The sequence below is a fragment of the Betta splendens genome, chromosome 6 (genome assembly GCF_900634795.4).
Source record: "Betta splendens chromosome 6, fBetSpl5.4, whole genome shotgun sequence".
Taxonomy (NCBI): Eukaryota; Metazoa; Chordata; class Actinopteri; order Anabantiformes; family Osphronemidae; genus Betta; species Betta splendens.
This window is the reverse complement of record NC_040886.2, coordinates 9,074,515-9,101,751: the sequence shown is the minus strand read 5'-3', so window position 1 is coordinate 9,101,751 and position 27,237 is coordinate 9,074,515. Positions and strand designations below refer to the sequence as shown.

The 27,237-nt window shown below is 42.1% G+C and overlaps 1 protein-coding gene across 2 annotated transcripts; it reads right to left on the bottom strand.

Annotated features, from left to right (window-relative positions):
- Positions 1-1,453: 1,453 nt before the first annotated feature.
- Positions 1,454-27,203, bottom strand: banp (BTG3 associated nuclear protein). Of its 2 annotated transcripts, XM_055509769.1 has the most exons (14): positions 27,044-27,203; positions 25,014-25,092; positions 24,663-24,772; positions 24,354-24,553; positions 24,037-24,126; positions 23,760-23,932; positions 22,579-22,818; positions 20,406-20,564; positions 18,863-18,984; positions 18,451-18,522; positions 16,409-16,453; positions 5,143-5,283; positions 4,969-5,026; positions 2,604-2,738 (listed from the first exon to the last, which is right to left on the bottom strand). In XM_055509769.1, exons 2-13 carry the CDS (start codon positions 25,081-25,083, stop codon positions 5,012-5,014), a joined length of 1,437 nt encoding a protein of 478 aa, XP_055365744.1. In that variant the 5' UTR covers positions 25,084-25,092; positions 27,044-27,203; the 3' UTR covers positions 2,604-2,738; positions 4,969-5,011. The 2 variants fall into 2 exon arrangements, with proteins under 2 accessions (XP_029008621.1, XP_055365744.1); XM_029152788.3 differs by lacking the exon at positions 4,969-5,026 and having other exon boundaries at positions 1,454-2,738.
- Positions 27,204-27,237: the final 34 nt, after the last annotated feature.

Here is a 27,237-nt window from a genome sequence, read left to right as displayed (position 1 = left end):
TTAACAGCCACATCTGCACATGACTGTTCATATGGGTCTTTTTAGCAGCTCATCTTTTATTAAGCGACTAAAATGGCAATTCAGTTTCCGGCTACAGCCTTCAGACTACAGACTTCGACATCTCAAATCTGATATTTTGCAGCTGTGGCCGTTTTATGACACGGCTACGTTGCTAAGACTCTCCTGATCTTGGTCCAAGATTTGCTGCAGTCTAATTTAGACACAGAGCCACATATACACCCGTAATCCCCCTAATTCCGCGTCTGTGAGCCTGAATACTCTCACATGCAACAGGAAACAATCAAAGGACACAAATGTTTCGAAAGGCAAAGTTTGCATGCAATGCTTGTGAACTTTTGTCATATACAGCGTGAGAAATACAACAAGCTCTGTGCATATGCTGTAAACTGTGACTCCGCTGCTCTAGTGTAATCTTGTCCACTGGCTTGAGACAGATAAATCCTGCCTGGAGCTTTGTTACCCCAAGATTAACAAAGGCTGATTTATGATCCCGCAGACACGTTGTGTTTGGACATTTTTGCTCCAACAAATATGTTCATTCATCTCTGCACATTCTGAAATGACTCCTCCAACCCTGGTGAAAGCACACGCGGCCAGAGATAAAGGGAGGTGTGCAGCCGAGGCTGGTACTTGCTCCCCGGAGCAGATGCCAGCTGCTGAGAGAAGGGGATGACACAGTGCCTGCGCGCTGGTCGTCACTCCGCTCGTTCTCTCCCAAACGCGCGCTCCGCTTCCAAACCATCTCATCTCTCCATCCATCATCCCTTTCGCGTTTCGGCAGGTTATCTCAGAGGCAGCCTGGAAGAGTGTCGGTCTCCATGGTAACCACTCCAGTTCCTGGAGGGAGCCCAGGTTGTAAAAAGTGAAGCCTAAAAGGCCGTTACAAGCACGGTCTGTTTCCTCCCAAGCCCACGATTTAAAGAAGGGTTCAGTGGAGAGGAGACAGATGGCAAAGCCAACATTTCAACTCAGCTACATCCGGATTATTCCACGGTATGGACCCACATGTCTATCCTGTGATATGTTCCCCCAACTCAGTGTGTGTCATTTGAAAAAGGCATGAATAGTTTAATGTGGCTTCCACAGGAGCACACACTCCTACCAGTGGGAAAAGACGGATATGTAGGAGAGACCACGGACAAGATGTGAAAGGGGTCAAAGACAGTAACAACAGACTGGAAGGAAACAGCCAAGACCGTGGATGTTGTTCTATCAAGTTCATTTTGTCGCCTGGTTCTTTCTTTCAACCCTGAAATACCCTATTACATCACACCGAGCATGGGAAACGAGCAAGAAGCACTCAACCTCAGAGTGTCTGACTGCTGAGATACTCAGCATTAGCGGAGAATCACTCCAGCACAGTCTCAAGAAGACTAATTATAGTTCACAAACTGCTGAGGCCACAAATTAATTACAGTCTGCAGACAAAAAATTTGTGAAGCCAAAGCTTTTTATTTCTGTTATTTTGTCACGATTACTGACAATACAGTAGCCTTGTCCTATTGCTGGAGCTGACATGATACATATTTACTGTTAAAATACTAAATAAAATAGCTCGACATGAAACACAACCTCAAAACCGAACTATTATTTCATGCTTCCTCAACTGTCTATTTGTAGCACATGAAAGTAAAATCATGTCTTGGAAAACTTTGAAACCACTTTGATGGAAAAAAGTCAAAATACACAGAGAAAATAAAAACATACTTTTATGGCAACCACAAACATGTTTTATTGACATGTATTTGTCTTTCACAGAGACATATTTGGGGTAAATAAACAACTTCAAGATCTCCTTGGTATTCTACAAGCATCCTGTTCTACCACTGCCCCCATTTCTTCTAGTTTTTTATTTGATGGTGTTTCACCTCTGAAGTTGAAGCTCCCCTTGAAAATGTTGGCATGTAACAATTAGATAAATCAAAAACACAAACAAAAGTGTGGGGCTGAACAATGTGAACACAAGCTGAACTGAGTGAAGTAGGGTCAGGGCCCTGGAGGGACAGTATGGACTGAGTCTGGAAACCAAATTAATCACAACCGAGTGGAGCGGTCCTCAGCAAAGTCAGCCTACTCTCAAAGTCCTCCATGGCGACAGCTGATGAGAGAAGAAGCACATGACCGGTTGTCTGACATCACATTCATGGGTTTGGGGTAAGCCAAGCATCTCAAGTCTAAATAACTCCGCCATTTTCCCAAGCTGATGTAAACAGTTGTGTGCTGATGAAGTGGCAGGGTGATGGTCTGCATACGCAGCATCCTCCCTGGACCGACAACAATCCCAGAGCGCAGTCTGTGGGAGGTCAGGCCCTGTCTGCTGATGAAAACACCAGCCAGACCGCAGTTGATTGTGGAGTGTCACGGTCGTTTCGGGTTCTCCGTGTAAGTTTCCACATTGTGACATCTGGTCGGAGCAATGCGCAGGGAAAACAAATACTACAAATTAAAATGCCCCTTTCCTCCATAACATCAGTGACCTTCAGTGTGTCCGCTTGTCAGACTCCACTGTTCGCATTTATTAACCTCCCACGTTTCACAGAGACTCATCAGGCCTTGGGTCCGCGGCACAATCCTGGCTTGTGTCAACCAGAACTGGGCTTTCAGGTGGCCACGGACGTGACAATCTGGACCACCTCGCCGTTTTCTCCCTGAATGGCACCCTGGATGGCCTCCTTCACATCCAAGTCTGCCTGCAGGGTTGGGGCCAGCTCGCCAGCCTGGGACACATGAAAGAGAGGACACAGAAGAGACGCAGCATATTCATTATGTCGTTTCCTGTCTGAGCTCATCAGCAAAGTTTGCAAAAAAAAACAAAAAAACAAAACAATGCAGAAGTACAGAGCCATACCATAGGCCGAAGACAGAGCAGAGCAATGATGACAGATTATGTGATGAGAGGGAATATTTCAGAAAGAAGAAAGAGGGAGGGGAGACATTTGGTGACAGGAATGAGAAAATAGGCAGAGTGACAGGTGGAGAGAGAGAGAGTTGACAAGAGATGAGCTATTTGTACTTTAATGCTGTCCCACTGTCTCCCTGCTTGTCGTCAGACAGAGCGAGGTATTGTTTGAGCAAAGAGGAGTTCGTGACTCTGTCCTGGATGATGACCATGAGGAGTGACTCAGTCCTTCCTCAAACCTAAGCCAAAGATTCCTTCGAGCACACCTGCAGCATTTAATCCTTCCACCGCAGCGCGCTGTTACTAGTCTGCAGCGCAGCTGCACCGCGGACGCACACTCAAGGCGAACGACACACGAGGCTGACACAACACTGGCAGCGAAGAGGTCATTCAAAGGAGGGTCTGTTCTCCTTAGGGGAGATAATGATGGATTAAAGTTCCACTGCACCGTGTGGCTCCGAAACTGTGAAGCCCGCTGCTGCGTGAATCCCGGCACACATGCTCATCACCGACATGCTGACTTCACCTACTGCAGCTCGTGCCACGGAAAGGATTTCATAAAAAGAGCAGGAGAGGAAAAAAAATGCAAAAACAAATAAATTGAAAGTCGAAGTAATTTTTCAAGAACTTGTATAAATGCTTCCTTGTGTTTGGAAACAGATGAGAGCAAGTCTCTCCATTCAACACTTTTCAAGAAAGAGGGAAAAAGACGAGCGTTAACCTTCCTCTGAACTCTAAACTGAAAGTCAGCTACATTTACTGACTATCAAAGCTAATGGCACAATATCGTGCCCTGCAGCAGGTCGCCCTCTATTTCTGTTTGCTGTTGCGAATGGCTGCTCTGTAGCATCTGACTACAGCTTTTTCCTACGTCTAACATGAATCGTCCCAGGACCCGTCACTGATTTGATGCATCTAGGTTAATACTACACTGTGTCGACCTGGTCTATGTGTCCTCACTGAACTCCTTCCCGTTTGAACAGAACCCTGATGACTGACCAGACCTCTGTCGACTCTGTTGATTTTCATAAAGATCTGTGTACAATCAAACATCAGGAAAAATTGAGGTCATCTTAGAGCTGAAATTCAAATGAATCAGTTCGGTAAACAAACAGTTTGATTGCGTGTCCCACCAAGCAACGTGGAGCCCAGATCTGGGAACACGGGGTGGCAATCATTGCGTATGCTCGGAAATACACAACGTGTGCAGCAAGAGTAACAGTTTTGGTATGATCCCCAAGAAATGTAATCATTATAGGATGTTTTAACCACCCCCATGCTCACAGGAGCAAGGAATCAATTACCTAGACAACTACGCACAACAAAAGGACAACAAGATAACTGAGGCAGCCTTTTAGAAAGGAAACCCTAAAACCTGATGTGTGGGCTGCTTCAACCATTTGCACGCTACACATCTCAGGGATGTGATTAATCACATGACAGAGGGAGATCCATACTATTTTATACAGCCATAAATTATTTCTGGGTTTCTCTGCTTTTGTTACAACACAACAAAGTGCCCACTTGACTTGAAACAAGCTGGAAGGAGAAAACGTAACGTTCAGCAGACTCAAATAACACAGAGGCAGAGAAGCAGGCAAACTGTGCTGCTCTGTTATTCTCCCCTCAGACTTAAAGAGGCCACTTCAAAGGCGCGAGCATCGTCCTGGTTCCACGTGTGGCTGTTGCCCAACAAGTTGAATCATCATGAGATTTTAGGCATATCTACTAAACACCACTCTTCTCCTTGTAGCACTCCATCCTCTCTACTTTATTAAGTTAAATTACTGTTTGTTCAGACAGCCGCCATAATGACTCAAAGTGAGCTGAGAGCTTTTGATTTAAAGAAAATAATGACAACGGCGCGAAAGCAGCTTCATTCTAACTGTGCATAGTTTAGCTAGATTGCTGAGATTATACCCATATTTTTATTTCAACATTATAGTAATTATGAGTGAAATATTACAGGATATTGTCATTACGCGCATTTTCAAACCATTACAGTACAAAGGATGACAAGTGTCAGCTCCAGAAACCAGAACCTTTACCTGGTGACTAACCCTGGTCCTGGAGAGACACTGCTTCTGATTTTCAGTCAATCACAGCCTTTAGGTCAGAAGGTAAAGACTGGGGGTCAGTAGATGGTCCCTGAATCCAGTCGTACCATTGGCATGTGTACCATGGCATGTCATACTTAATTTAGTAGATGTGTGTTGTCTTACCTGTACTGCAGCTGTGTGATCTGTAACGGGGGCCAGCTGCACGTACTGCACTTGGATGTCGGGGGCCAGAGAGGTGCCCTCAACGGCTGTGGCCCCTCCGTCAGTTGATGCCACGGCTATCAGCTGTGCTCCACGCAACACCTAGTGGAAACAAGGAAGGGTAGAAGGAAATGTCAACCAATAACAACATAGTGTGTGTGTGTGTGTGTGTGTGTGTGTGTGTGTGTGTGTGTGTGTGTGTGTGTGTGTGTGTGTGTGTGTGTGTGTGTGTGTGTGTGTGTGTGTGTGTGTGTGAATGCAGGGTCTGCACTTATTACTCACTACCGAGGAGTTATGCCAGAGACGAGAATGGAATGAAAACAGGAACCTTTATTAAGTCCTATGCGATGTGTTTACGTTCTTTCATCAAGTACAGTCAACAACAGGTAGTCATTGCTGTGCACGGAGTTGTGGAGCACTGCTGTGTCAGCCTGATGTAAAATATTATCAACATCTGATCCCAGCTGTTTTCGCTCCCTCCTTATGTTTATATTGAGTTCGGAGAGGAACTTTATGATCCATTCAACTAAATTAGATTTTTACAAGTTTCACTCTTTGTCTGTATTTGGTTTCATTTTAGTCATATTTAGACAACGGAATGAAAGGAATTGGCAGAGACTAATTAGTGTAACATCAGTGGGGGATCCTAATCTCCCACAGCGTAAAAAGCAGCCAGGCGACATTAGAGCTCTGTGGTTCTGACACAATAATTACAAAGCGCTGCAGCTGGAGACTTCCTGGGGATTCCTATAGTTTTGCGTCTATAGATAGACTTTAACCACAAACACAGGATCGTGTCATCATGTATGTGTTTGTACACACGCGCACACACAGCTGTACTGGGATTAGCGGAGCGCTGCTGTTAATTTGGATAGCGCGGCTCCCATGTGACAACAGACATACAAATTAATGTACAATCATCCTGTCAACACAAACACAGAGAGGCGGACGCTGAGCGTTCACGCAGTTTTGTGCATGTGTTTTTATCACATTGAGGTCCAGTAACCACCGGTGTGGCCCGAGAGCTCACAGAGTGGCAGGAGGGGAATACCCGGTCTCAAATCAAAAGCATTCCTGCATTAACTGACAGACGGATTTTATTTATATTTTCCCCAGTTTCACGGCCTTGGAATGAACACAGGCCTCTTCAGAGCCTTTTGTCTGGCAGGTTTCATATGTATGTCATCTCTGTGTGCTGTATCCCTGTGATGTTATGCGAGGCCAAATGTCTCCAGCTGTACGTGTTGTTAGGCCTGGGTTGGACATGCTTAGCAGACATTGAAAATTGGAGGGAGAATATGCAAGCCAGCAGAAAAAGCCCAAACCTCAACAACCTCAATTACAGATGCTGTTTGTCGCCCCCCTAACCCGTTCAGTCAGACAGCCAAACAGCGTCTCCGGAGCCACACACTGTCCACACTGCTTTTGAAGTTCTGAGTTAGTGACAGGCTTCAAAGGTTCTGTTAACCCCCCCCCACTCCATTCCCGGTACCCGCTGCTCTGCCTCGTCACCTTACGCTTTACCAGTTCAGCCGCAAAATCCGTATCTTCGTCGCTAGAATGTGTCAGTTCCAGACAGCCCAGTGGAAGTGATTAGTTTAAGAAGTCGGCCCTGACTCACACAATCTGACAACAAGCACTAGAAGTACAGACATAAATAAGGCTAGATGAGTTAGTTAGCTTAACACAGAGACAGTCAGTGCCAGGTCAAATGAATCACAGCGTTTGATGACACAGAAAACATTCCTGATCAATTAGATCATTAGTCTGGAGGTTGATCTAGACACTTAATTACACAGCAACAGTTCAATATTTAGAGAAATTGGGTTATTGTGTATGTCACATATACATATAGTACTTTGCTCAGTAGTTTTCATTTCAAAAGGGACTAAATGTTCTCACTATCTGCCCTCTGTCAGCTGTCATTAGAACAATCAGAAATCATAAACAAACACTTGAGTAAGTGTTTTGGTGGCCGACATCCACGGAGACGCAACCTTATCTTCGCATTTCATCATGTTTTCATTAGATTTCAAACATGGTTTCTGCCAAGCACTCATCCGTGTGCGCACAGCGTGCGGATGATTTGTCTATACAGTCTGACCAGTGTATCTAAATGTACAATTACTGGGGGTTCAAGGGATGCCATGGCTGACACTCCAAATTATAAACACTTGTCTCACTCAATTAGACTCTGAACCTCCCTTTCAGAGCGGTTTGCATTCTCAGCTGCGAGGGGCAGTGCACAGAGGCTCACACAAGCATTTACAGAGTTGGAACGGTGTGTGAGATCGCTGCAGCGATTATGCAGGAACTTCTCGGGTCCACATCCTGTCCCACGACTCACTTTGTCAGAACCATTCGTCTCCGCTGCTGGAGTGAAATACTGTCAAGCACGCCTTTTAAGCACGGGTCCATCAAAAACAATCGAAAAACTACGTTTATGGTCAAGAGGTTTACATGTACTTGCCCAGAATGTGTACTTAGCGTGTACTCCCCATTAGCATAAATGATAGATTGTGATTACCACAAGCTTGCAAGGTCATTTGAATCACTATTAAGCGACTCCGTGAGTATAGATGATAATTACCTCTCATTTAGCTAATGGGACATAATCATCATTAAACTCACTGGCAATGATGCAAAAGTAAAAATAACAATCAACAACTCAGCACTGTAAGTAGAAACCAGCATATACCCACATACACATGAGCAGGTGAGGAACATTTCAGGGTTTCCCAAGCAAACGATTCCCAAAAAGCAGGGAAAACACTGTATCTGTAATCTTGCCTCAATTGCGTAAAAGCGGGGATGACTCATCTGAAATATTAAAGCATATATTAGATTTGACATTTTGAGTTTAATTTGTCAGACACTGGAACCGTCAGTGGATCTTAATCTAATCTTAATCAGTTTCTGTTGACCTTGGGGTTTTAAGGATTGGGACCCTTAAAAATATTCAGAGCGGGATGACTGGCTGGCTGGATGGATGGCAGGTTGGCTGACTGGTTGGCTGCCCTCCACCCCCCATGCTAGTAGGTCAAAAAAGCAAAGCCTGCAGACAAGTAGGGTTAAAAGGTCTATGGTGCTGGAATACAGCAGAGCAGAGGAGCACTGAGCAACCATCTTTGCAACTTTGCAGGCTTTGCTAGCTGCCATGGTCTTGGAAAAAAATAGAAATAAATAAATAAATCTTTTGCTGATGTTGTAATGCCTTTAGTAATGGGTCCAGAACACTAAAGAAATACTGCAATGGGAAAAGGAAAGAGAAAAAAAATAGTACAAGAGCTGCAGCTTAATGCAAAAAACATCCATGACCGACTGGACCGAACAGATTCATGAAGAATGAACAACAAGAACTAACCTAAACCCTTCTTTAGAATTTTAAAACTGACTCTTCTGCTTTGGCATCGTATGAACCTACATAAAAAAATAATCTTTCAAGAAAACATGGTTTGACCAGAAATGCAACACATGTGAATGTCCATCTCTGTCCTTTCTAAAGTCTCAGGCATTATTTTACCAAAGTTGTTTGCACCATGAGCATAGATGGGGAAGGCTGGCATCAATTCCCAGGCTCACAGGAGGTCTCAGCTGAACTTGTTTGTGAATCAGATGATGTGATGAGTCACTCGCTTAGCGTTCCTCTGTGTATTTGTGTCTGGGTATGGTGAGATTTTGCTTAACCCCTGCTGTAATCGAAGTATGCTGGAATCCCTGTCACATTTCTGAAGAAACTAAAATCCATACACATAACATACATATGGGACTTAAGACTTAGGAACCACACAAATCTGGTTCTGATCAATCTCAGTCGATTTGAGGAAAAAAAAAAGCTAAACAAAACAAAACAGGGAAATGAAAAAAAGAAACATTTGGACTTGAGAGTGCCTGGAACTTCCTCTCAGCTTCACAGCTGTCAACATCTGCAACTGCCAGCACTGGACAGATGTCCAGGCAGAAATGCTAGCTCTGGGTGGAAAGATGGGGTGTGAAGAGAGTAGAGGAGTAGGGACTGAGTCCTGGCTGCAACTTGGCTGTAAAAATGCCCGTGGACAGAGCCGTGCTCTGAGGGCTTGTTTACTGTAGGCTGGGAACTTGTGTGAGGACTATTCTCACTTTGCCTGGGTCTCAGAAGAGAAGCTGTGAAACAAATCAAAGTGGGTCGGCTGAAACAGAAGCCTAAGAGTGTCACGCTTTGCTCCTCTCCGATTTCTGAATTCTCTCACTTATACGTTCACACCTTTCACAAGTCATATTATATATCCACGGGCGATAATATCGTGTCTATCAATATGCTGTCAACATATTATTCATTGGAATACTTTTTATAAATTGTATGTCTTGCGAGACACTTGGCCTCGTAACCTGGCCCATTGCTTCCCATCTCCACCCACACCCTGACACTGTGTGTACACCAGAGCTCAACACCTGCATCCAATCAAACCCTCCCTTGCATCCTTTGCTCAGCAACTCCCACCAGCAGACTGGAAGACAGATTCACACAGGGCTCAGAGAGGTTTTACGACGAAACCAGCTTGACTCGAATTTTAATCCAGAACCAGCAAATCAAAAGCGGGCTCATGACAAAAATAACAGTGGTAATTAAGAGTCGGGCCTCTTTAAAATGAAAAGGAAGAAAACGCCATTGAAGGCTGTCTCTGTTCTTGAGCACAAACCCAAACTTGGCTTTCTGAACTAACGCAGGCTTTTTTTTTTACAATGTTGGTAAATGTCATGATTTAAGATAATGACTTTATTGTGTTTCCAATTATCCTGCGTAATTTGATGGAGCCAGAGGAGAAGATATACACAGGTTGTAAAACTCAACAAACAAAATGTCACACTGCACAACATACCAATCGTAATAGGATGATCAATCTAGTATCAATCAAGTGAATGAGTGACATCTGGCAAGATCCTAGTACTTACACAGCTTCAGATCAGAAACAAAACAAAACCAAAAACTAATGAGAACACTCATCATGTCCAAATGACCTGAGAGTGAACTTTCTGCGGAGTGCACATGTAGCCCCAGACAACCTCTCTTTTTAAGAGGACTCGATGGGTTCTGCGCCCTTGACGCACAGCAGTCAGAGATCCAAGAGTTAGAACTTCAAATCTCAAACCTGCTGTGAAAGACATCTGTCATCTTACATCAGTATGCAACCCGCCGGAGTCTTTAAGTCGATGAGGCGTCACATCTTTTTAAGATACAATCTGTTTCACTACTTTCTGTACATTTGCCAGAACTTATAAAAGGAAAATCAAAACAAACCACGCAAAGGACTCAGAGTCAATGACAACCTTCTGTTAAATGGTTAGATTCACAAGGAAATATTTTTCCTTAGCATTTCTTACTACATTGATGATTTTCTTAGTTGCAGTGCAACGTGCATGTAGACTGGTTTCGCTATAATTTTCACAACAGCATTTTTCCTCTATGAGGCAAGCGGCTTTTTTCCATCCTACCAATTCACCAGTTCAGCTCATGTTTGTGGTGTGTGCAGACGAAAATATCAAGATCCTGCTTTGCACAGAGTTATTAAAAAGACTGATGAAGTTCCCCTTTTGGGGATTATGACTACAATGTGCGGTAAATTTCCTGAGTGAGATATTTACATGACTAAAGTACAATCATCGACCTGGTTACAATCAGCCCTGAGCATAAGTCATCTGGGTGACTGTTGGTGTATTGACTCTGCCTGCTGGAGTTAAACTGATGAATGATGGGACACTGCAGTCCAGGGGCTGCTGCACCAGGCTTGTACTGATGGTGAGTCATACTCAGATGCATGTTAAACATCTGGTCTTTCTTACTGACACTGCCAGCCACTGTGTGCTCTACCAGCAAAGACAAAGGAAAACACGACTGGTGGTACCTTCCGCTACACGGATTTAAAATATAACCCACACACACACACACACACACACACGCACACACCCAAGGATTCCCTGAAACGTGTCCCTTTATCTAAAGGCTGTGATGCCTTGAAGATAAAAAGCAGACCGATACTCCTTTGAAACTGGATCCACCACTAGACCTCAAAATCCTTCACTGCTTACGTACATCCCACTTACGCTAAACATTGGTCATAAAACACACTGTTTGTATCTTTTCATCGTTTATATCCTCCTCTCACACTGTGAATCAGAGGGATCCTGACAAAGCTTTACACACTGGAAACAACATTCTCTAGTAGAGAGTTATAGAGAAAACCTGAGCATCACTGGCCTTGAGCCCAATGCTTGGCTCCCGCACGAATCAAACCCTGGTTCTGTAACGTTAAAGGAGCAATTTGTAGCAGTGACACCGATAATGACACTTGATACTGCAGATCAAAATCCTAATGTTAGACAGTGTACCCACACAAGTTAAATATAATACTTCAAGAGTCATTATCGCTACACTTTACTTTTAGATGTTTGCCTCAACATGTTTAGATTCCCTATTTTCCAAACTGCCAATGACATTGTCCAGTTTATTTCTAAAATGATTATGATGAGTTGATGCTGATGATCTAGGTCCGGCTGCAGCTCTCATGTGACCGATAGCATTTAACTACCAGTCAAAATCACTTCATCAGGGTGCCTCAAATTCTTGCTGCCCTGATAAATGGAATCACATGAATCCCAAAGTAGGGGTTCCAGTACATTAGCTTTTAAATGACTTAAAATATCCACATTTACTGGTAGCTATGACCATTCAAAGTTACCTAATCATAGCTGAGGCTCAGTGATTAGCTGTTCAGAGGACAATTAGCTAACTTAGAGTCCATCTTAAAATCTGTTCGGACTCTAAGTGGTTTCATGTTTGGCATGTCCAAGCGTTAATGATCAAATGTGCAGTTGCAGAATCAGAAACAGAAACAGATGTTCTGCACCGGGACAAACATTAAAACAGAGAATACACAGGTTCCAATGTCTTATGACTTAAATTCATTGTTCCTTTAAATGTGCAGTTTGTTTAGAGTGAGTAGATACAATAATTGATGACAGACAGAGGTTGATGTCTCACACATTCTTTGTTACCTCCTTTTAGCATCTCCCCATTTGTCCTCTAAGCAATGTTCTGCCTGTATTTTTTGCTTTGCTGGACAGGTCGTGTGATTACTGGACAGCCTGAAGGGACCATGGCCGAGCTGGATGCAGTCTCACTCTGTGACCCAGTTCCCACATTGACTGTGAACAATGTGACTAGGGAGGATCCAACAGATGCAGTGTAACATGTGTTGACAGGAAGGGATGGCAGACGTTCAACAGGGGGGTGAGTGAGGTGACGAGGAACGGGTTCAGACTCTTGACAATCACATCTAAACCCCCGGTGGGCAACATTCAGAACATTGGTAAATAATCAGTCAGTGAGCTCACTCTGCTCGCTTATTTTCTGCTTTCTCAACATTACAAACAGAGTGACAGCAGCAATGGGTAGGGGAGAAGTGGGGGCATCCAAGGCTATTGCAGACACATTGTATTTTGTGTTTTTTTTATGTGGCACCTGGTATCTTGCATTTGATTTATAGCCTGTTTTTGCCAATTCACAGCCTAACTGGTGTCATTTCCAATCTCAACTGGGACAAAGCATCTCTTCCAGACAGTCTCCCTTTTTGCTTTCTTCCCCCATCTTTATTCCATCTGCCGTCTCCTTATCAGTCACTCCTTTCATCTTCCACAGCCCACAGAAGTAGGCTCGATATTCGGCCATGACAGACAGGCAGTGCAGTAAAAGACTAGTTATTTTATAGTTCTGTGGGTCTGCCTTCTCTTCCATGTGCATGAGAGGACTTTTACAGGCCGCTTGAGAACTTCGGATTTCGTTGTTCTCAGACTATCAGCTGGCAAAGTTGCAGTGGAGTGAAGTTCAGCGCTCAGCTGGCACTGATTGACATAAGAACTGAGACACAAACATTCACAGCCAAATGACAATCATCCGATGTGTACACAAGGAGGCAGACAATACACAAACAAAGAGAGGAGTGGGATTTGCACATGTCACTGCTCTGATCACTGCAGTAAATCACCAGTGGCAGTAGAGGATGATGGGTAGACAGAGAGGTCAGACTAGGGGCCTCTCCACATTCCTATCACAGCCTGTAGTTGCACCAAATGTTACAGGTCCTGATCAAACAATAACACAGGTAAAAACTGAGGGACAGAGGTGGACTGGACCATGGAAAACATTATGCCCTACTAGAAGCAGACAAAAAAAAAAGTTCAACAGAATGGTGTCCATTTTTTTCATTATATTAAGTTGTACTTGTTGAGGAAAACTTGTATGCCAATGCTGCTTTAACTTGGGATTAAGTTTTATTAGCATCAATTACAATGCGTATATATAGGGTTTTATACTGAAAAACAAAATGATTATTTGGTTCAGAAGTAATTAAATCATCCATTACTCATGCCAATTCCCATTGCAAAAGAAAATCACTACGCTGCTTCCAGAGTAATGGATCTTCTCAGTGCGACTTCTGTCACATCAATCAATTTTAAATGTTTGTCAGGTAAGAAAATGTTGCTTCTCGTAGAGAGACACAACACAAACAACATAAGTGAGCCTTAAAAACATGTGAGCACTATTAAACCAATTTTACCTTGTGTAATAGATCTAAACACATCCATAATTTGACCTGAGAGTGTAAACATCCGACAATTAGTGACCTGGAGTGATGGGATGAAGCATGTGGTCTTTAAAAGGCAGGTGTAACCACAGCTACACGGCACGGGGAACATGAGAAGGGAAAACCGCCCAAGAGGAAAGAACAGAAAGGAGCTTGTGTGATAAATGACTTAGCCTAGGTTACACTAACATAGCCCCAGCACTCTTCTACCAGATTACAAAAACACTGACATCATACATGGCCTATTTGATGTAGGCGTCACTAGACAGTACACATCAGGATTAGGTCTGATCTTTATTGTCTTTGTCTGAGGTTCCTAACGAATTCTGATCCAAGGTACACTAAACCAATTATGATAACGACATATTCTGTCACTCAAATGCAGCCATAACTCGTCAAACAGATTTCACCACCGTGACCAAGTGTTAATAGTAATATCATGCTTGTTTGGGCCCTTTAAGTATGTAAGATTTAGTCTAAAAGAATACTGTAGACTGTCTCAACCTCCTCTCCATAAAAACCTGTCAATATACACGTGAGGAAAGACTGCCACTGTACTGTACCACTGCTTGTGTGTGAAAAGTCCGACCTGCAACACTGTGTTTGCTTTGGAACTGCACTCATATCATTTTACAGACCCCATCAAAGAATGAGCTAAAAGAAAAAGAAAATAAAAGAGCTTTTATTGGACTAGGCTTCCAGACGCTGCCAAGGGAATAGAGGCCTAAGTGCATTTTCTAGTGTGCATCTTAGAATGCTTTGGTTGCCATCCCTTCAAGAAACTACTGCATTTGTTAATGCAAGCTGTGAATGACATAACACGTCCTTTCCAAAATGGTTTAACCTGATAAGCAGATTGAAATCAGGGGGCAAAGAGGTTTCTCAAAATGTGTGTTGTGGTGCAAACACTAAACCGAACACTGGCTAGAATTTGTTCCAGGGTCCCAGAGAGACAGAGGAATGCTGCTCTCGGGCTCAGCAGCCGGGTCATCCAAGGACACGAGCATGCATGTGTGTTTATGTTTATTGTGTGAGAGAGACGCAGCGCAAGGATGTGTGGTGACTACCTCAATCAATTGAAAACACACACAGAGCCAAACAGCCAATAAAACAATACAAACAACAACAAAAAAAGCCTCATATAAAGCAGATGTCTTCACACATCAGAAACGTGCATGCACGCAGATAGTCAATGGTGCCTTGAACCTATGAACAAACTGGATGATTGAGATCTTAATATGACTATAAAATGGAGAACTGAACAGATGAGAGCACATGGGACCGGTTGGTGGGTGGCTTATGAATCCTTCCTCACTGCAAGTTTTAACATGTTGTGGGACACAGAACGGGTGATGATCGGCTTTTCAAGTAGCAGAATGGAGGTCAAGAGACAAAGCAGAGGATAATACTGCACCAGATCAAAGTAAATTACCTCGCTAACCAAATATTTTACATTTTACTTCCTCCTTAAGCAATTAACAGTGTAATAACTTCAGTTTTAGTTTTTAATGTGTAACATTCTAGTATTAACCCCAACAGTGCTCATGTATTGCCTCGTACGCAGATTCCTCAATAAAAGCACCTGTTGATACAAACTGTATCAAAAATTGTAGCACACCATCAGACAGGGCAGCACAAGTAAGACCTTCCTTCCCTACACCCTAACATCTACACAGACATGATTAAATCATGAATGTAAAAATATGTGTAGACCATCGGGCATCCATATGTGGCCCGTAATGGTCATACACAGACCTGCTTTCATAAGAACTCGCTTGAATGTCAGAGGAAAGGAGGAAAATACAGGAAGGGCCTTGGGTTCAAAGAAGCTAAGACAGAGACGGAGGAGGGAGGAGAGATAAACACACAGACACTGACCGTCTGTGTGTGTGGTAGGTCAGTTTGTGGTTCATTATTATATAAATGTTGAGAATTATATCTAAATGCTCAGCTGTTTAATACATTTGTTTTGCCTGGTCTGTCAAATGTCAAGTTTAGATTTAGTACATTTTGAATTATCTAACTGTATCAAAAACACATGACAGCAATAGTTCTACCCTGCAAACCAATACACTCAGGATTCTAGAGTGGTTCATTCTATAGCAGGCAACGCTCGGACAGTTGTTTGTAAGATCATCGTGCCTCACTGTCACCCTTTAAAAGATACTCAGCAAAATATTCCTCTCACACACACAAACACACACCAGAGACCAACACACTCAGCGACAAGACAGCAGAGAGTATAAAGGTGACATGACTGTACACAGGAGTCAGCACGGTTCATTAAACTGAGCTGTGCCAGGTGCTCTTACATGGCAAACAAACATCAACAACACAGCTACGGGCCGCTGTGCAATGGCTTCACAAATACGTCCAACCAAAAAAGAGGAACGCTTGTTTTCATCAGTTTAACATACAGACATAAATTGGAATTCTGGTGCTAAAATAAGTGGCTGCCATACTGTTTCCGGCATAATAAATGATTGAGTAAAACCAAATCCCTCAGTACAACCAAATTAGACAGTTCTTTGCTCCTTCATGCAAAACACATTAAAGTTTTCATTTGTGTTCTATAATTTCAATGTTTGTGTTGAACGTGTTCTTACCTGTCCATCCTGACCAACATGCACCTGGTGGATCTGGAGGTTTCCCTGTGACATAGAAACATCACGTCATGACACAACATTTTGCTATTTTAACTGGCAAACATGAAAAGATACATCTTGCTAACATCTTGGTTCCACTATGCATCTGCGTAGACTACAAATTGCTAACACCTGCTCGTTGCAGGCCATTCAGTAGTTCCAAAACCAGGCCTCTTGCAATCAAAGTGTGCAGCATATGTCAAGTTCAGGAGAAGTGACTGTTTGGCAGAGGTGAGGTTTAAGGAAGTAATGGACACAAAGTCATTGTGTTTTACGTCTACTACTTTGTCATTTCTGGCAACAACAGCAGAAACCCTATCACACAGGCACACGTCCATTGCCGACTCATCGGGATACAATGACCATCGTAAACTCGGAATGCCCACAATGACATTAACAAGACCACATGAGAGAACATATCACACGAGGCAATTTAAGCAGCCCTATGTCTCACTTGTTTTCTGTCGGTAATTGTATTTTATGTATATGTGGAGCGGTGTCTGAGCTGCCATATGGACAGAATGCACTGTAATCTCTCAAGCAGCTCATTTCCTTTTCTGGCACGCTAAACCCTATGTCTTTGATGAAAGGGGCCCGTTCCTAATGAAAACATATTCTCTGAGTGGCAGTTGGGAGAAGTGGGATTTTGTTGCTAAGCTTTGAACTCAAAGAAAACAAACAATATCATGGAATAGGAAGGAGAGAAGAGAAATAAAAAATCTGGCCTAAGAAACAAAGAGCAGGAAAAGCTTTAGAGCTTTTCTGCCTCCAATTCGCTCCGTCTCTCTCACTCAATCATGCGTCCCCCCCCCCCGAGTGTCCTTTAGCAAAACTGAATAGGAAATGGGAAAAACACTTGGTCAAGGTGTCAATTGCTTTTGCACAAAGTTCGAGCTGCCATGCGTGTGTGGCTCGTATTGTGTACCGTATGTGACTACACATGTATACGTGTACACAGCCTAGTGCCTTGAAATAAATCTGTCTTCCACATACTTGAAAAATCATTAACAATGATGCTGTTGTGAAAATTCCTCTTTCACAGTCGGTATGGTTTGTAGATTAGGTTCAGATTTCAGCTGGTAAGGCCAACATCTGGGTATTTTAACGTGTCAAGGGTCATAACCTTGTGTATTAGTAGCTAGACATCATAAATATCCTGCAAAGGAAACAACAGCCTCTGCTAAGCTTCACTTCAGCGTTGTCATCAGGTATTACTCAGGTGCATTGTGCTTCAGTGAAACTGTTGTTTGCATAGGCAAGCAGACACATACAGTACTCATGAGTGTCTTATTAGTAGAAGAAAAATAACAGTTGCCTCCATTAGGATTTCCTTTTCCATTAATGTTATATTTGCTTGCAGTCTACAAGAAAATTTATAAATCATAAATTTAATACTCAAATATCTATATTTCACACAGCTAAAGGTGGTTAAGTGATTTTCATCTTAACATGTTCATCAGCAACATTTTAAGCCTGACAGATAACTCTCACAGGATACTGAGTTTTAATAGATAAATGAACTAGACAGCAGTCGTCCAGTAACTGCTGTCAACTTACTGTTAACCTACCTAGTTCAATATGCACAGAAGACTTTTAACTTCAGCGTGTGTGCTGTGTATTGGTGTGCAAACGGTTCAACCAGGTTCAAAACTGTTGATATTCACTATAACACTGCCTTTTGCCCAGTGGGGTTGAAAACATTTGCTGAATTCACAAGCTGACACAAATATTAGGAATAATTTCAAATAGCAACTTCAATAATGTAAATCATTAGCTGACCAGCACAACACAAATACACTAACGCTCACACACAAAAGCAGACAATGTCCAAACAAACCACTTTTTCTCAGGCATGAGTTCACTGTTACAGTTCTATTCTATTCTGTTTAGAGACCAATTCTCGTGAGTGAGTGGGAAATTTAATATACACCACAAAGAATGACTCAACAAAAGGAGTGGTTGCTTTTTGCTCTTTTCTCTTTCTCATTCTCACACTAACTTGCCTCACTGTCCTGTGTGATTTGCACCTCCTCTCCTTGCGGCACCTGGGCAATGTGCAGCTGACCCTGGGGAATCTGAGATACAGAATTGGAGGATGAGAGACAGTTCAAAACTGTACACAAATAGCAGCAGTAAACACCTAAGCAACATAAAAACTGTGACAAGTTGTTACTGAAAAAATTTTTAGCTGCATTTCTTCCCTCCATTAAGCTGAAGGGAAAATACAGAGAGGGGATTTGTACCAAAATATCTTTTTCCACTTGAGTTCTCACAGAGGATGTGGACTGTGGATGTGATCTCTCATCACCTACATTCAACGTGTATTAGGAAGAGATTCATTGGCCAGTATGATTAGGAGAAGAAAAATAGCAAACAGAAAACTGTTTTAGCAGGTATGGAAGTAACTTTACTCACCACCTGAACTTGTCCATCCTCACCAATACGGTGAAACTGAACTTGCTGATTGGCCAGAGTGTAGTGCAAAGTCTGCTGGGTGGCAGTTTCAATGTGGCCTCCTTCTTCCATGATGCCTCCCTCTGTACAGAAGAAGCAGCTGCATGATCACTAGTGCATTCATGTACAAAAGGTCACAAACATAGCCCAAGTTGCTCCTGATTGCTCCACCACTGCTATTAAAACACTCTAAAGGCCCATGTCACATCACCTGTTGGAGCTTCACAACAAACTAAAGACACCAGATCAGCAGCGACAAAAGATTCCACATCACATTTTGAGAAGCGCTTATATCAGACTCTGCAACATTTGCAAGACACGCAGCCAATATTTAGCATATGCAAAACTGAACAGAGCTTTAGATGACAAGCACACATAACATATCACACACTCCTCTAATGTCCTGCTTTGTGTTGATATGAAGTGCGGCTGTCTCCTATCTTTTGTTACTACGCCTGTGTGCTACACTATGTAAATAATCCTCAGCGATTTTGTTTGCCAGAAGACGAGAAAGCCAGGTGCTTTTTGAAAACTGTGTTTTTGGTCTCAGCTCTTATTTACTAGTTCACTGGCAAATAACTCTGGAGTCCATTAGCATGTAATCTATTAATATCATAATCTGATTAAGGAAGGAATGACTGTTTAATGAATGCCTCTGCACCATCTGAACTAGTGTTGTGTTGCACACCCTGGGGTGTGTGTAGCCTGTAAAGGAAGGGCCTGACAATCCACCCCTGGTGTGTGCTCACAGGATATTTGGGTTTCCCCTGCAGCTTTACTTTTTCCTGGTCAGAGGTGAGAGGTGATGGCTCACAGGGAGAGGAGGACAGCAGGCATTGTGTGCAGATTGCAACCATCTGCAGTGAGACACACAATATCTGCATCTCAGTTTGGGTCTTAAAATAGCTTTTATAAAGCCAGTGAAGTAAGGCCTGTCTCAGGTCAAGAATCCAAGTGTTCTTCATTAATATGGTCCAAGCTATTTTCCGGCATAAACGCAGTAGGAAAAGAAAGAGAAAAAACGACTGAATGTTATGGATCAACTGAAGGTAATGAGGGAAAGATGCCAAATGCTATTTATTCACTGGTTCAGCAGCACAAGACACATAAACAGGTGTCGAATTTCACTTTAAAAAGAATTTTATATTTTAGATCATTATTTGTGCTCCTCTTATCAGTTTGTCCTAGTTTATGCTGGCTGGTGTTCTATATTTTTTTTTCCTTTTTGATATATTTGTGATAAAGAAGATACTTGACCAAACACAGAACCAAATATTTGATAAGATGACTCTACTAATATCTCACGATGCATGATAATGTAGCAAAGGTTCAAAAGTAGCTGTACGTGAGTATGTGAGATGCATTTAGGAAATGTCTATTAGTATTTAAAGCACATCATGCTGTAAACAGCACTTGCTATGGTCAGTGTTATATATATATATGTGTACTGTACACAGAAAAAGGACAAACACACGCTGTAATGTGATCATAATGGTTAGTTTACCTGAGGTTGAACTGCGAGGTGTGCGTTTGGAGAAACTCTTGACGGCCAGACTCTGGCCACGTTGCTTGCGTCTCCAGGCCGTACGACACTTGGAGTCGATGCTTTGCTTGATGCGGTACCAGTCTGACTCAGTGATGCCAAATTTGTGAAACAAGTGACCTGTGGGGATATAGAAAAACACAAGCAGGTAAACATTGTTGGCCTCCTGATAAATGGGTGCATCACATCTCTCAAGGAAAAAACAGTGGGAGTCAACAGTACATGTTTGGTTCCTTCATGCCAAATTTCAACACCCGGTATACATCTGAGAAAGAAAGACGGAGAGCATGTGGTGTCAACCCAACAACCTGCAGTCGTGGCAATGCTAAACTGCAGCAGTCTAAGTTAAAAAAACGCTCTCTGCAGTATTTGTATGACAAAATGTGAAGTAATCCATGGCAACACAGCTAACCTGAGAAAACACCTGGACTCAAAAATATAAAGTAGATTAGATACCTGAATGTACGTGTGTGATCATCTGAAAGCCAAATCTTCCAGAGCAGCTGTGGCTAATGTAAGCAGTATGCCTGCAGCCAGTGCTGAAGAAGCTTTAAGAGCGATACTGACAGCTTCATCTTCAGATTAATTAGCCAGTTGGGTATGTTGTTATTAGAGAAAACAGGGCATTTTTTCCAACTGTGTTGGCTGATGTTGACTCTGTGCTTTCATTTTGCATTAATCTAAGCCGCAGGTGTTCCAAAACCTCACTTCGATTAATATCAGCTTTTTTTATAACGTACAAAAGCATGACAGTAACAGTACAGTACAGAAAAGAGAAACAGACTTCTGCACTGAAAAAACATGCAGACTGGACTTAATTAAGCTATGTGATTAGTCTGTTTAAAGGTGTTGCAATAAGGTCTATTCATCTGCAACTGATAATATGAAGAGTGAAGGGAACGACTGTCTCAATTTAGTGTGTTTATTCTGAAGACCCTTTGAAAAGCTGTGTTATCCCTCATTCCTCTCTCAGTGGAGCCATATGCATGCAAGGATGTACTGGATGTATTTAATAGCTGTCTACCTCAGAGCTATTAGCCGTGTGAACGGTCTGAGCTGCGTGACAGTTCATTTCTACATAAATGAGCATAGCAGCAGCAGCTTGAGACAAAAGCAAATGAGACAGAAGTGAAGCTGAGCCCTTTCACACCTGACAGGTCCTGTACAGGCAGGCAGGGCAGGTGCTCCTTCATTCCTGTTCCCGTTTTGTTTTTTTACAAGCCAGAATGAGTCATTTAAAAGTCAACTGGCACCGCTCCAGCATCTGCATACCTCATGTCAGGCCAGATCTTCACGTAAGTACATACACCCAACCAAGGTGCAGGAAAACTACAGGTTCACCCAGTGCTCAAACATTTGTATACACCATGTGGACATTTACTAACTTCTCCAGCAGGGGGCATATACTGAATTTCACAGGGTAGACTGTAGATGACAGAGCTCCTGCATTGTGAGAGGTACAAATACAGCACATATAGCCAGAAGACTTTCATAAGTATCCAGCTGTATGCCATCACAACCATGAACCTACTTATTTAGGAATCAAAGTGTTCCCTGAATTATAGTTGACTCCATTAGGATATTTCTACCAGACATATGCTTGTCATTTAGAGTCTGGTATGTTATAAAATGTGTTGCACATTAATGCGTGTGTGCAATGAAGAATTCATGTTGTTGTAACCCGCCTTGGGAATAGAAACTGCAGTCTATTTCTGTGTTCAATTCAGTGCCGCTTTGTAGGAGAAGGAGGCTAAAATGTGGGAAGGTCCCAGAGAGTTCATTCCTTGCTACAAGGAGGCAAGGATTTAAACCCCAGCTGAGTGATAGTTATTAGTAGAATTTAAACGTTGCAGAAATCATGTAATAATCTTGATATAAAATTGGGTTACTAGACACTGCCTTAGCCCCTACTAATCATCATTTTGACATGTTGACAAGTCATCACAAACAAGTAACTTCAAGCAGCCGAAAAGCATGTGGCAAAGAGACAAGGAATTAAACAACAAAACTTGTTAAGTTAAAGTCATCATAGGTCTGTTGGTACTGATGTGGAATAATGTTCCCATTCAGATTTACCAAAATAAAGCAGGTGTCGTAAAAATGCCTTGACCTGACAGTAGAAGAATACACTTACAGCGGATGCCATAGATCATGAGCGGGTCCAGCTGCTTCTTGCCGTGTTTGCCCTGCCCAGAGAGGTTTGACATAGCCTGGATCTCCCGATGGAACAAGTAGTCCAATAGCGTCAGTGCCATTTTCTCAGGTGTGCGGCAGTTTGTGCTGATGTGTAGCATGTCAGCTGAAGACACTGGGCAGCGAACCCGTATCTCTGGGTTGTTCTCGTCACCCAGCCAGGTGCCATCTGGGTAGTCATCTAGGGAACAGAGAAGAACACGTGTTCAGACACACTTAACACTCTGATAGCAAACCTTGCTGTGTTAACAATCCTGTAATCTGTTGCAGTGTGTAAACTGGGTAATATATATACATATATTGATTAACAATTCCTGTCAAACAGTGCAGTGCTATTCACTAAGACAGGTAATGTGATATGATAGCACCCCCTTGTGGCAATGAAGAAGTAGGTGAAGTGACATAAAGCAGATTATGTGGCTTGCTGTTCTTCACAGTGTATGTTAGCTGTTAAATCCACCGCACAAACAAAGCATGAGGCAAACTACTCGAAACACCACATGTTACCATCTAGCTATTGCTGACTAACAAAGTTCTAGCATGGTTACCCACAGCTGCAAATAAACCAATAATAGCTTGACTTTGAAGATAACCAAAAACTCCCCAACCCACAATCACTTCCCATATAACAATGTGGACCTAATTTGGGTTTGTAGAATCAAAACGATATTCTCTTAGTCTAAGCCAGGACATATGAGCAAAGCTACTGAAAACATGAATAAATAACAATCAATACATTTTGGGAGGGAACAACAAGAACACCAATATGACACATCAGCACAGTTTGCTCCCCCTTCAGTATGGAGACCATCTGTGAGAATCACGTTATTCACATAATGTTCAGTTTTTACAGGAGAATCAAAAGCAGGATGTTTAACAGCATTCAAAGTCCAGTACTACTCATATACTCTACTTCATTACAAGTTTGAGATGTTGCTTTGTCGCTGATGATGCTTGTTGAGTTGAAGGAATAAATGGAAAATAATTTGAATGAAAAAGTATCAAACTTATTTACACAACTTACATAACATGTTCATTTCTCTAAACTTGGAAATGAAAAAATGCATGCAACGCAATCGTCAATGCTGTTTCTGTGTGTCTCAGTCAAAAGTGTAGCTATACCTTCGGAATTGAGTGTGATAAGTGTGACATTCTGGCCATTTTGTGCATTACTGGACTGGTCACCGTTGGAGACAGAGTCACTGGCTTCTGAGCCACTGTCCTGTGCCTCCTGACTCTCCTCAGGGCCTGGCACCTTTACCAGTATTGTGTTCTGTCGCCTCTTGGCCACCGTGCTAAAAAACGAAAAGAGAATCCAAATATATACTTCTAGATTACATAAACAAAGTGGATCTGACAGCCTTCATGTTGAAAAACAGTGTGAATGTGAGGTACTCACTTGCTGAGCAAATTCTCCAGAGGGTTATCTGTGTGGATTGAGGTCTTTGGGTTTTCACTGCTGACTATGACATTGGTTTGTGGAACAACACTAGAAGAGAAGTTAAAAACAGGTGTGCAAACTTTAAATAGAGTACTAATAGAGTACACTTAAGCAATGAAGATCTGATTGTAATTATAAAGGCAGCTGTGTAAAGTAACTGAAAAAATTACATTGTAAAAAACTACATGTGTTTGCCTAAGCATTATGATTATTTACTACTAGTCTGCAAAGTTTGCCTTACAGCAGTAAAATCGTCTGTGAAAAATTGAATTTACCATCGCACTTTGTTCCAAGTTTGAGTGGCCCCTTGAGGGGATCCTGCGACCATAGGAACCTGGATAGGGCTTTTGCTGCAGGGCATCATGTTGTCCAGTTTGCGCCCAAGGGCTCTGCACGTGGCATCCAGAGCCTGAACTTTTGACTCTATTCCTTCCAGTCGTTGAGTGATTGTTGTGGTAAATGAGACCAAAAGGTTCTGGGAAGACAGATAATATAATTTTTTTTATCTATTAAAAAGATTATTCCTTAATTTTTTTGTAGCTATGAAAGGTGTTTTAGAAAGTTTATGTAATAGTATACTGTACCTTAATAAAAGTTAAGTCACTGTTGGTGTTGTTCTCCTGACTGTTGCTTAATTTTCTCCTTTTCTTCTGTGGTCTTTCCTCATCGTCTTCGTGATTGTCCAGCATGTTTGCTACGAATCAAATAAAGTCAACACATTAGCTTGTGATATGTGACTTTCTGATGATCTGACTAAAACTGTGTTCCCTGTTCCTATGTGAGGCAATAGTGTTAATTATCTGCTGATGAACAGCTTGCTGTAGGGTTTATTGTGCTGATTAGAACCTGTACAGTTTTGCAGCAAACACGTGAGGGAGGCAAGAATTAAACCCCTAAAGTTTAATTAAAACATGTAAACTTCTCAGGAAACATACTTGTATGGTCGTCCTCGTTAAAGTCCTCCACTGTTATTTGCACAATTTCATCCAAGTCTTGTTCGGACATCGTTCACAACTGAGGGGCATAAAAGGAGAACATTGTTAACTTGACCAAAGTGTAGTTTATATTTTTTACTGACATTTTGCAACATCCAGCAAAAATTTGTATTACATTTGCTTCATCCTGTAAATGAATTATTTTTTAATGAGATCCAACTTTGTGGAAGATATGGTCAATCTTTGGCTGGTTTGGCTCCCTTTTTTTAGTCTATGTCTGCTGCTTCCATTACATCAATTTTCAAGTTTTATAATTCAGGATGATCAGCTTACATAGGCATTGTTTTCTTGGCTTTTCTAAAGGCTAAACTCTAACCTCTTAAACACTGTGTCACCTTAAATAGCAACCCCACAATTATCATCATCTTATTAATTTAATAAGCCTGTTTTAATTACCAGTGTCTACACAGGCTGTTGTGTAGCACATTTTACGCGGACTATAGAAATCTAGACAAAAATCAGTAGGCAAATCAGCTACCAGTACTACTCATTTACTCAATACACACACACACATATACATACATATATACATGCATACACACACACACACACACACACACACACACACACACACACATATATATACACACATATGTGTGTGCGTATATATATATATATACGTATATGTACGTACGTATACGTACGTATATATATATATATATATATATATATATATATATATACACACACATACTATGCATATACACACACACATTTATTTGTGTGTGTGTGTGTGTGTGTATAAATGGTTGTCATTCTGTGTGTGTGTGTGTGTGTGTGTGTGTGTGTGTGTGTGTGTGTAAAAAGGGTTGTCATTCTGCTACTTTTGACTACATTAGACTATTGCAGTTCTTTGAGTGGGGAAAAGATAAAAGTAACAGTAAATGTACACCTTTATCTGAATTTACTTTATGTGAGTGGATAAAAAAAATGTTCAGCTCAAATTGATGGTTATATACGTAACATTTGGTTCTAGCATTGCAGGCTAACAACAGTAATCACAACAAAAATGATTTCTTTAGACGTGCATTAGGTTGATTGGCTTCTCTCCGTTGCCCGTAGGTGTGAATGTGTGTGTGAATGGTTGTCTGTCTATGTGTTGCCCTGCGATGGACTGGCGACCCGTCCAGGGTGTACCCTGCCTCTCGCCCATAGCCAGCTGGGTTAGACTCCAGCACCCCCGTGACCCCGCATAAGGGAATAAGCGGCTTGGAAAATGGATGGATGGATAGATTGATGTGTAAATACACGCTTATTACATATTTTATTGATCATTTAAAAAAAACTGATGCATTTGACTATATACAGAACAAACATTCAGGAGCAAATCTGACATTCTAATAATGTGCATGTAACAGAACAGGTCTAAAACAATAGCAGCAGATGAGATCATAGCATCTCACTCTACCTCCGTGAAACAATTCCATTTTTGAAGAAAGAAAGGCTTCAAAAGCCGTGGAGGTATCACACAGTGCTTAAACTACTCCTGCTTAAGTTAAGCTATTCTATATTAACAGTTTAGCCATAGCTTAGCTAACAGGGCGGAGGTCTGTGATAGCCTGGCTGATACTTGGTTTGTTGATTAAATGTCTGCTTGGATTGTGAAACTCCAAGAATAAACCCTTGCAGACATCTACGCTAGTAGCAAGATTTCAGCAAACGTTACAGTGTGCACTCGTTGTGTAACCTGAACAAAAACACATAAGCTATAGCTAATAGCTAACGTTAGCAGGCGCTAAAAACGGATTTGCAAGGCTGCGTGCTAACGTTAAAGCTGAAGCAACGCAAAGAAGTCGCTGTTTAAGCTAGCGTGGCAACTAGCATGCTAGTGGGGCCTAAAGGCCTTCGAAGTATAACGCAACATTCGTAAACTGTTTGTCGAAAGAACAAGAAAACATTAATTTGCTACAGCTTGTGCTCCCCAGTGCTGGCACGCTACACACGTACGATGTAAGATTGGGTTATATTACCGTGTGAATGATGAATTCTCGTGTTGTTTGTAGGGATTCCGATAACGGCGTCGTTCCTCGCGAGAGATGAAACCTTGGCGTCGCCCGCTCTTCAGATAGAAGGCTGCACTACTTCCCCCCTCCTTTCACGGTGAAGCCGGGTGCAACAAGCAAAAATCTGCAATCGATGCACACTACGGAAGGAAAGAATAAGT